Genomic DNA, 11214 nt, shown 5'->3' with positions numbered 1-11214 from the left:
AACTTTTCTCACCGTGCAACTGAAAGTGTTCTTACGACACAACAGGTGGTTAAAGCTGCACAATCATTGGGGTAGAGCACCTCAAACACTGTACTTAAGTAAAAGTACAAATAAACAGACAAAAATGTACTTTAGTAAAAGTAGAAGTACCACATTAACATTTTTACTCGAGTAAGTAAGGAAGTACTTGCTTTCAAAAATACTTAAAGTATCAAAAGTAAAAGTACTTGCTGAATGTACTACCTAATGCAATGGTCTACAATATTCAATTCTAATTGAATTCGGAAATACTTTATTAATCCCAAAGGGAAATTAAGTGTTGTCATAGCTCATCATCCTGGTTTCATTCAAGAGTTGTTATAGATGCTGATAGCTGTGGGCAGGAAGGATCTCTCACAGCAAATCCAAAGAATCTGGCCACAGTTACCAACCTGTCCACCCAGATCCAGCCCACCGTCAAATCCAGCGGACACCTCGGTCCTCCCGGCAGCAGGACCACCTGAAAACCGGGCAGAATTCCTCCCGGAGCGATGGTCACGCCTCCCAGCAGTGTGCCGAGCTCTTCCTCGCCATGGACAGACAGCTGAAGGTGCCGGGGATGATCCCAGTCCTCCCACTGTCACGAGCCGAGTTTCCCACCAGCTCCAGGATCTCGGTGGTCAGGTACTCGACGAGCACCGTGGCCAGGTTGATGGGAATTCATCCACGGCGCCTCCTTTTCAACTCATTTGAGATTTGGGGCTGTAGCTGAGATATTATTGAGCTTTTGAGATGTTAATCAGCTGCTCCTGGTTGTTAAAAAGCACATTGTTGCCATGGTTACGCATCATAACAAATGCCCAAACGTTAGAAAAAAGGTTTCAGTAAGAATCCTCCCAGCTGCGCAGCATTCGAAACCAGAGTAAATACTCTTCAGGCAAAAAGCCAAAGAGGAATTAAAGTTTTCAAAAGCAACAACTCAAAATGACAGAGTTACTCCAACATGCAGCGACCACGAGTGGCGCAATTTTAGAATATATCATTAAGTGTGCCTACCGTATGTATATTTTCTGTAATACATTAATAGTGTTGAGCCATTTTAATAAAAAAAAAATCTGCCTGATAAAAGGAGCATTAGACACACCTAACAAAGGAACAGGCTCTGATCATTTCAACTCCAGTTTGTCATCAACTCTAGTTAAAATACTGTTGTCAACCTTGTAATGGGTCAATAGTGAACAATATTTTAACTTCCTGACACCATTCTCAAAACTTGGACCTGAGTGTCGAGTCATTTGGAGACATCTCTTTGTCTTCTGTCCTAACATCGCATAAACTGACATATTTTAATATTGCAGCAAAAATTTCTTCTTCAAGTTCAGGAGAAGTTGGGTTGCAAAGTTTTTTGAGTCCAGTCTGGCTCATTTGGGAGAGAGAATCTGTCCTGCTGTACTGAACGGTCTTTCAATAAGGCCATGGGTGGCACGTTCTGGCTGACTCTCCGTGGTGGAGTCCATTTTGGGTGCGTTAGTGGTGCTGTGGGTGCACCCAGCTCAATGACGTATATACTAGATGAATATATTGATAAATATTTTTGAAGGCGGGTCTAACGTTACCTGACCACTTTGCAGTGATTCAATGGACCAACTCCCCTCTCGCCATTGGTTACTTTCAAAGTAACGAACAAATCCAAAAAACCACAATGTTTAACGTGTAACGCATTATAGAAATGTAGTGTAGTAGAAAGTACAGATACTTAATGTAAAATGTAGTGGATTAAAAGTTGAAAGTACCCACGTTTAACTCTACCTAAGTACAGATACATGAAAAATGTACTCAAGTACATTAACAAAGTACTTGTACTTAGTTACATCCCACCCCTGACTTCTATCATGGACTGTATTTATTCTGACTCGGGACAAAGCCCAGCAGCTTCGGCCATGACCGGGCACACCCTGACCATCAGCTGTTTGACCCGCTTTCCATGTGGGTGTGGTTCCAGCACGATCAGATCAACACCAACTGAAAAAATAACCTTTTCCCCAGGGCTGTGGTCTCCATTACCCCTCTGCAAACCAGAAACGTTTTCATCTCAGCCAGTATGTTCATTATTTCTATTGTTTTGACATAATAAGGTATAAGGCCTCTGTTATCATATACAGTGGTGCTTGAAAGTTTGTGAACCCTTTATAATTTTCTACATTTCTGCGTAAATATGAGCTACAACATCATCCGATTTTCATGTGAACCTTTGCTTCCAGAACGTGGTGTGCAGCAATAATTACTAAATGTTTCCAGAAACCGTTGATCAGTCCTGAACACCGGTTTTGAGGAATTTCCTCAGTACAGAACAGCTTCAACTCTGGTGGTTTCCTCACATTAACTGCTGCTTCAGGTCCTTCCACAACATCTGGATTGGACTAATTCAGGACTTTGACTTGGCCAGTCCAGAACATGAACTTTATTCTTCTTGAACCATTCTTTGGTTGAACCACTCGTGTGCTGAGGGTCATTGTCTCGCTGCATGACCCACCTTCTCTTGAGATTCAGTTCATGGACAGATGTTCTGACATTGTCCTTTAGAATCCTCTGATATAATTCAGAATTCATTGTTCCGTCAGGGATGTACAGCCGTCCTGGACCAGATGCAGCAAAACGGACCCAAACCATAATACTCCCACCACCACGTTTCACAGGCGGGATAGAGTTTTCCTTTCTCCAAACATAACACAAATTAAAAGTTCTATTTTGGTCTCATCCGTCCACAAAACATTCTTCCAACAGCCTTCTGGCTTGGCCACGTGATTTTTAGCAAACTGCAGACGAGCAGCGATGTTCTTACAGGAGAGCAGTGGCTTCCTCCTTCAACCCTGCCACGCAAATGATGGCCCCTTGCTATTGATTGATCCACTATGAGAAGGTGCTGTTCATAAGATAAGATCAGAAAAGATAAGAACTTTATTGATCCCGCAAGAAATTGATGTGCCAGAGTTTCGATACACAAGATATGAAAATAACAGAGAAAATAAAAATGCCAACAATTAAGTTCGAAACAGGTGCAGACAGAAACATTAAAGAGTTTATTGTAGTACAGGATTATTTTTTTTAATGTCCTACGTGCAGAAAGGTGGAGGAGTTAAAAAGTTTTGATGGCCACAGGGAGGAAGGACTTCCTTGTGGTGTTCTGTGGAGCACCTCGGTGGTCTCATTCTACGACTGAAGGTGCTGCGGTAAGAGTCCAGGATGTCATGCAGAGGGTGTGACATGTTGTTCAGGATCGGGAGCAGTTTCTGTCAGAGACTTCAGATCCACTCCCAGAACTGAGCCAGCTCTCTTCTTGAGCTTATCAAGTCTGTTGGCATCAGCTGCCCCAGCACACCACAGCGTAGAAGAAGACGCTGGAGACCACCGAGTGGTAAAACAGCTTACAAGACTGAGCATGTTGCAGCTCCTCAGACTGAAGAAGTCTTTTGATATACGTATTCAGTTTATTTCTATAGCACCAAGTCACGGCAGAAGTCGTCTCAGGGCACTGAGCGTGCAAACTCCACCCAGGAAGGCACCCGGACCGGGATTTGAACCGGTAACCTTCTTGCTGAGAGGCAGCAGCTCTACCAGTTGCACCACCGTGCTGCCCTATCTATTCATCCCTGTTCTTTAATCTAACAGGGTGCCCACTCACACCTGAGCATCATCCCATTGATTGAAAACACTTGACTCTGATTTCACCTTCGAATTAACTGCTAATCCTAGAGGTTCACATACTTTTGCCACTCACATATATGTAATACGTATTGGATCATTTTCCTCTATAAATAAATGACCAAATTCAGTATAATGTTTTGTCTCATTTAACCGGGTTCTCTTTATGTACTTTTAGGACTTGTGTGAAAATCTGATGTTTTATTTATGCAGAAATACAGAAAACTCTAAAGGATTCATAAACTTTCAAGCGCCACTGTATTTACGCCGTATTCTTCATTGCCAAACAGAGAAGGATCTCATTGGAGATCTCTGACCCCCCTCTGAGCACTGAGTTCTGGCAGAAGGCTTTCACAGTGCACGAGTTTTACGATACCAGTTGTACCGACTCAGGGTTACACATTATCTTTCACCAGAAAGTTATTGATGTGTGGCGGCGGGGCATGCCTGGGCATGGGTTGTCCACTCTCCATCTCTAAAACAGAGCTCATCCACAATAAACGTGTTGCTAAGAAACTATACAGAAACAAACCCTATACCCCATCTTCTGTAGGTCTTTGATATCAAGAGCAGAATTTAAAATCATGGTAAGTTTTAGCAGTTTCACGTTTTATTTCTCTCAACAACAGAGATGAACCATTGTTTTAACTAATACCTCTCCATGAGAACGTATTTCTAGAGTATCTCCTGTGTGGTTTGAGTTCTAAGGCCTAAAGCACATCATTCTTGGGGACCGATAGGGTAGAGGTAGTGCAGCCGACTTGGTTTGACCAGGTTCGATCCCCAGCCATTCCCACATGTCGTGGTGTCTCTGAGCAAAACACCCAATCCATAATTGCTCCCCGGGTGCTTGCATAGCTGCCCACTACTCCACCTGGGTGTATCCCAGGTGCGATGGCTTAAATACAGAGAACTAATTTCGCCATTGGGAAAATACTTAGATGACGATCTCAGACTTCCTTCAGCCAGACGGATCAATTTCATAAAATAAAATATAAAACATTCAATATGACGGGAAACGCATGGACTTTTCTGCTGCGTTTATTTGCAGTGTAAATTCACGTAAATCTATATGAACAGTTGATGTAATAAGTCTGTATTTTAAACATTTTGTAACATAAAACATGGCGACGCATGTCAACTCAGACGTGTTTCACTAAGGTGTTCGGCGCCATCCCATCTGGTGCACGTATGCTTTTTAAAGGCCATCGGAGGATTGACTCACATCCTTGTCCATCCCCAGCAGGTAAGGAAAATTTGTTTGTCCGGTCATCCTTGTACGTAATAAACTTATACGAGCCCTATTTTAGAAGAATATCACAACACAGCCAGCTGTTGCATTGGAACGGGAAGCATGTGTTTTTATGGAAGCATGTGTTGCTTGGCCTCTATGAAAAAACATATGCATAAAAACAATTCTGACAACCTTATAAATCTACTATTACTCGCAAAACATCACATTCATTGAAGAAAATACTGTCGTTAGAACCATGACACTTCTTTTCTTTCAGACTTTGTATTGTAAACAGTTTAGTTACAAATAAAGAAGAAGAAAAAAAACTCTGACGTGTATCCTCCCGCCGAAAGGAAATTCAAATGTGTCTTAGGCCCCGCCCATTAGTCCCGCCTCTGAGGACGTTATAAAAAGGAGTGGCGCTTTCTTCTTAGTCACATCGCCTCCAACAGCCGATCCTTGAACGTCGGGAAGAGGAAGAGAAAAAAAGCTGAAAAAATGGTGAGTTTTACCGAGAAATTCATGTAAGAGTTGGTTATATTTTCAAAGAAAATCCGTAAATTAAATGTTAATTACCACATTTAAGTGTTTGTAAAACGTAACCTAAAACAAAAATGAAGGTTTGAGCTCGACAAGAACATTAAGATGGCCTAAAATCCGTTATTTAACGAAGTTATTCAGTGTCCGTCAGGTTCTGTGCCGCGAGGCCTAGATGACGCAGTTGAAAAATGTGTCAAAAAATACAATCGCGCTAAGTACGATATCTTGACCGTTTTGGGGATCAAAAATTTTAACGAACAAAAATATTTGGTGGATTTTCCCCCCCGTTTATTTAAACCGAACAAAATGTTTAGGCGGTAGTTTTTTATCTTTTTTTGAGCCATGCATGTCCGTGAACGCCACACGGGGACGTTCGTTCTTTCCGGTCTGCGTGGTTCTGGACTGCGCAGTGATGGGCGTGTTTTTACTGCAATAATGGGTGGGGCTAATTGCCGTCACGTGACCCGAGTTAAACATGATTCATCAGGTTTACAGATTACGATCCGACTGTTAAACTAATGATGCGTTCAAGGCACGTCCGGACGTCTCACCGATGGGAGCCTGCAGACGACGCAGAACCCTCATGGCTAAAATGTGAACGGTTTCTCACCATCTTTAAAAATAAAATGAATAATAAAAAATTGTGGTCTAGTTTTTTTTTTTTCTTTTTAATTCATATTAAAAATATTAATTGAATGCTTTCAAACCTGAAGGTTTAGTTTTTTTTTTTTTTTTTTGCGTCTGTGTAGATTTAAATCAGTCCTTGTATTCCTCAAACGTCCGTTTTTTTTTTTTTTTTTTTTCTCCGACAGCGTGAATGTATCTCTATGCATGTTGGCCAAGCTGGCGTCCAGATGGGCAATGCATGCTGGGAGCTCTACTGTCTGGAGCACGGCATCCAGCCAGATGGACAGATGCCCAGTGACAAGACCGTTGGAGGTGGAGATGACTCCTTCAACACCTTCTTCAGTGAGACCGGAGCTGGAAAACATGTTCCCAGGGCCATCTTTGTGGACCTGGAACCAACAGTTATCGGTACTGCGATCATTTTAACTCAAAATTTTGCTTGTCCTTGAAGCCCACGTGGAACAGGAGATGATAAAAAAAGAGCTTGTTCTGGTTCTACAGATGAGATCCGGACCGGAACTTACCGGCAGCTGTTCCACCCTGAGCAGCTGATCACGGGGAAGGAAGATGCTGCCAACAACTACGCCCGCGGTCACTACACGGTCGGCAAGGAGATCATCGACCTGGTTCTGGACAGGACCCGTAAACTGGTAAGTTCCGTTTCTGATCTCTCGATTCTTCATGGGGATGTCTGTCTGACCTGGATCACATGATTTCAGGCGGACCAGTGCACAGGTCTCCAGGGTTTTCTCATATTCCATTCCTTCGGAGGAGGAACCGGCTCCGGCTTCACCTCCCTGCTGATGGAGCGTCTGTCGGTCGACTACGGCAAGAAGTCCAAGCTCGAGTTCGCTGTGTATCCGGCTCCTCAGGTGTCCACCGCTGTGGTGGAGCCGTACAACTCCATCCTGACCACCCACACCACCCTGGAGCACTCGGACTGCGCCTTCATGGTGGACAACGAGGCCATCTATGACATCTGCCGCAGGAACCTGGACATCGAGCGTCCCACCTACACCAACCTGAACCGCCTGATCGGACAGATCGTCTCCTCCATCACCGCCTCCCTGCGCTTCGACGGCGCCCTGAACGTGGACCTCACGGAGTTCCAGACCAACTTGGTGCCCTACCCTCGTATCCACTTCCCCCTGGCCACTTACGCCCCCGTCATCTCAGCGGAGAAGGCGTACCACGAGCAGCTGTCGGTGGCTGACATCACCAACGCCTGCTTCGAGCCGGCCAATCAGATGGTGAAGTGCGACCCCCGCCACGGGAAGTACATGGCCTGCTGCCTGCTGTACCGCGGAGACGTGGTGCCCAAAGACGTCAACTCCGCCATCGCCACCATCAAAACCAAGCGCTCCATCCAGTTCGTGGACTGGTGTCCCACTGGCTTCAAGGTGGGCATCAACTACCAGCCCCCCACCGTGGTTCCTGGAGGAGACCTGGCCAAGGTGCAGAGGGCCGTGTGCATGCTGAGCAACACCACGGCCATCGCCGAGGCCTGGGCCCGGCTCGACCACAAGTTCGACCTCATGTACGCCAAGAGGGCCTTCGTCCACTGGTACGTGGGGGAGGGCATGGAGGAGGGGGAGTTCTCCGAGGCCAGAGAGGACATGGCCGCCCTCGAGAAGGATTACGAGGAGGTGGGAACAGACAGCGTCGAAGAGGAGGAAGAGGGCGAAGAGTACTAGAGCTTAGTTCAAACGCACCCATGTATTTTTGTTTTTGTTCGTTTTAGTTTAATAAAGTTCAACTCGACTGTTGTGGGTTTTTATTGTTTCCATCTTTGGGGTTAAACAGCCCGGCGTCAACAAAAGACCTATAGGACCAGGGCTGTTCAACTGGTGGCTTGGGGCCAAATCGGGTTCAAAGTTCAGTCATTTTGAACTAAACTAGAACACGAACTGCTGGATGTCACTGAGCTCTTGGTTTTCAGTAACTGCCCCCCTGAGCAGTTTAGTTGAATAGTCCTGCTCCAGACTCATGCTTTGCAGTCATTTGGACAAACTCAAAATATTTTTCATTTTTGAACATTTAATACTGTAGAACGCCATTATTCAAAGTCTTCCAATTTTTTATTTTATTTTCTATCTGGCTTGTTTGCCTGATCCAAAATGGCTGACTATTGGGAGTTTCCATTAGTCGGCCATTTTGGATCCGGCAAGCACATAAACCACCAGGAAGGGTTTTAACTTCCATCAACTAATGGGGCCCAACCTGCAACGAGCAACCCCTCAAATCTTAAAATGACCAGCTCGACACTTAGTCATTCTGAGTTACCGTGGCAACAAGGTTGCTCAGCGAAGACTGGGAACTGCCAGTGTCACATGACCACAGCTGCTACAACACTAACTCGGTCATTGAAATATCATCTGAACAGGACTCTAAAATTGGCCTCAACGTGACGGTCCCATCAAAGTTTGAGAAACTTTAGTTCCAAAAGTACAGTATTCCAGCTAATTAAACTGATTTTAGCTGTTTAGCAGCTTCTCTCCAGTTCTGTGGTAATGTGGCAACTGTTGAGCAGGAAATCCGAAACATTGTACTGTTAACTTTAAATATTATGTTTAACTTGGTAGTTGAACTACAGGAAGTCACACGGTTGTTGCAGCACTTGGACACAATTTATTTCAAGGTCTCACAGATACAAAAAGCTTTTTTTTTTTTTTTTTTTTTTCTTTGTTTTGCTTGAGGTTGACAACATATCCAGAGACACGACGATTAAAGATGATTAAAATGGCACATTGGGGGGTGGGGGGCAGCAGGACGACGAGGTGTAGCTTCCTGGACGAGTCCAAAACAAACACTTTACCCACAATGCTTTGCCCAAACTCCAAACAGTTCCAGGGAATCTTTGGAAACATGGTCTGTGGTGCCTTCACATGCAGCTTGGAGAATGGGGTTTTTAAGGTCCCGGGATACACATCAGTCCTAACCTCAATATTTTCTGACTTGGTTTGAAAGCATCAGCTGAGGTGCAGTGTGGGAGGGAAGGCCCGGGTTCTGGTTTCACTGGGGCAGAGCTTTGAGGATGGCGTTCACCTCCTCGGCCACTGCGGTCAACGCAAACTCAAACTGGTCCTGGACATGAGACAAAGAGACAAATTGTTTTTAATGCATCACATTCGACAAACTTACTGGTGGGAAAGAGCAAACCCCTCGAGTGATCACTGGACGGTCATCAGCCACATATTTTTAATCTGTAAAATAATGTCGACCAGCAGGGGGCGATATGAGCTTTGTCACTAAAATATCTTATTGTAGGAGTAAACCAAAATTCAGGATTAAAACTGAACCTTTCTGAGCCGTTTACACAAACTTTTCTGCTTTTTGCTCTTCACTTGCTACATGTAGTTTAGTTTTTGCTACTTGTAGCTAGCCTTCATTACTTTTAGCTTCTAGCTAGAACTTATTGCTTCTAACTAACCTTTTACTGCTTTTGGTTAACTTTACGGTGCTTTTAGATAGCTTTATGCCTTTTTTAGCTTCTAGCTACTGTTCTTGTATTTTTAGCCCTTTTGCTAACTATTTAGCTTTTAGCTAGTCTACTTTTCGCAAACTTGTTTTTGCCATTGCCTCTAGCTGCCGTTCTGACGTTAACGTTTACTTAGTATTTTCCTACTTTTAACAATACTTTTAGCTATGGTTTTGTTACTTTTAGCTAATATTTTACTACTTTTAGCTTGTAGCTGGGCTTTGTTACATTTAGCTAATATTTCTCTACTTTTATCTAGTGTTTTACTTTTAGCTAGTATTTTGCTACTTTTAGCTTGTAGCTTGGGCTTTGTTACATTTAGCTAATATTTCTCTACTTTTATCTAATGTTTTGTTACTTTTAGCTAGTATTTTTGCTACTTTTAGCTTGTAGCTAGGGCTCTGTTACATTTAGCTAATATTTCTCTACTTTTATCTAGTGTTTTGTTACTTTTAGCTAGTATTTTTGCTACTTTTAGCTACGGTTTTGTTACTGTTAGCTTGTATTTTGCTACTTGTAGCTAGGGTTTGTTACTGTTAGCTAGTATTTTGCTACTTTTAACTAGAGTTTTACTTTTAGCTTGTATTTTGGTACTTTTAGCTAGGGTTTTACTACTTTACCTAGCATTTTTCTACTTTTAGCTTGTAGCTAGGGGTTTGTTCCTTTTAGCTAGTATTTTGCTCCTTTTATATAGAGTTTTGTTACTTTTAGCTAGTATTTTGCTACTAGTTAATAGAAGTCTGTGGTCAGGAGGTCGCAGGTTTGAATTCCATCTTTACTTAGAGTACAATCACTTTCTCATTTAATTTTAAATATTTGTACAAATTTGTTGTTTCTTTGTAAATAACATCACTGTTTTCATGTGGCTTCACCCATGAAGTCCATGCGGTGTTTTGTGAGGGTTCTGGGTGGTTCCTGCAGGTCCACACTCACCTTGGTGCGCACCATCCCGGGCCGCTGGTCTCGGACGTGCTCCAGCGTCGCAGCGATGTCGATCTCCTTCACTCCTGAAGGATCATGGGAACGTTCTCTTAACGAATCGTTTCGGGCGTGTTTGGATATTTATCTGGACTTTGTTTGCTTTACCTTTAGCCATACGATTCAGAACCATGTCAGTCAGGATGTAGGTCCCAGTCCGGCCTGTACCGTCGCTATGGAAACACAAGTCAACATCATATTAGCCAAGCACATTAAGTGTGACTAATGTCTGCCACCAAGTGGTCACATGATTGAAGTTTTAAAATGCATGAAACAATTTGCTGTAAAACACAGAATCAGAGAATGAATTAGTTTGTCAGAAATGAGGTGAAGCATTTAACTCTAGTTTTACCTGCAGTGAACGATGATGGGGCAGGATCGTCCTCGGTAACATTTATTCACCTTCCTGAAGAGACCAAAACACAGCCGGAACAAACAGGAAGCTCAAAATTAAATACGAAAAACTGACATGTTTTGTTATTTCTTTTCTTCTTTCAGCTTCTGGTTTCATTCTAACTGTAAAAATGGAAGAAAAGTTACTTATTGTCAAGTTCTAAAAATATCTGAAGAGCTCTCTGTCTATTCAGATTAGGATTAGGAATAGGGGTACAAAGGAACATTTCTGGAAATGTTCCACAGGATCACTGCAGACCTGGAAGATATACCTTAAAGATCG

General features: G+C 43.3%; 2 protein-coding genes across 2 annotated transcripts in view; one reads left to right on the top strand and one right to left on the bottom strand.

Moving 5' to 3' along the window:
* Positions 1 to 5328: 5328 nt before the first annotated feature.
* LOC119428886 (tubulin alpha chain) lies at positions 5329 to 7848 on the top strand. The gene is made up of 4 exons (XM_037696581.1): positions 5329 to 5416; positions 6268 to 6490; positions 6584 to 6732; positions 6802 to 7848. Exons 1-4 carry the CDS (start codon positions 5414 to 5416, stop codon positions 7774 to 7776), a joined length of 1350 nt encoding a protein of 449 aa, XP_037552509.1. The 5' UTR covers positions 5329 to 5413; the 3' UTR covers positions 7777 to 7848.
* A 758-nt stretch (positions 7849 to 8606) lies between these two features.
* LOC119429052 (receptor-type tyrosine-protein phosphatase-like N) overlaps positions 8607 to 11214 on the bottom strand; it is a 27634-nt gene continuing 25026 nt past the window's right edge. The window contains exons 15-18 of the mRNA XM_037696769.1: positions 10891 to 10944; positions 10647 to 10711; positions 10494 to 10567; positions 8607 to 9166 (exon numbers count right to left, since the gene is read on the bottom strand). Of these exons, the coding sequence (XP_037552697.1) occupies positions 9095 to 9166; positions 10494 to 10567; positions 10647 to 10711; positions 10891 to 10944 (265 nt within the window). The 3' untranslated portion in view covers positions 8607 to 9094. The remainder of the gene's footprint in view (positions 9167 to 10493; positions 10568 to 10646; positions 10712 to 10890; positions 10945 to 11214) is intronic.

Source organism: Nematolebias whitei, chromosome 23, assembly GCF_014905685.2.
Source record: "Nematolebias whitei isolate Nwh7 chromosome 23, NemWhi1, whole genome shotgun sequence".
NCBI classification, from domain to species: Eukaryota; Metazoa; Chordata; class Actinopteri; order Cyprinodontiformes; family Rivulidae; genus Nematolebias; species Nematolebias whitei.
Note: the sequence above shows the minus strand (reverse complement) of the source record. Positions and strands in the feature narration are given on the sequence as shown.

Bases quoted from the DNA above. Each gene is read 5' to 3' on its own strand.
- LOC119428886 (XM_037696581.1), top strand. The intron at 6,491-6,583 runs GTACTGCGATCA...CTGGTTCTACAG, and splicing joins CCTGGAACCAACAGTTATCG to ATGAGATCCGGACCGGAACT. The intron at 6,733-6,801 runs GTAAGTTCCGTT...ACATGATTTCAG, and splicing joins TGGACAGGACCCGTAAACTG to GCGGACCAGTGCACAGGTCT.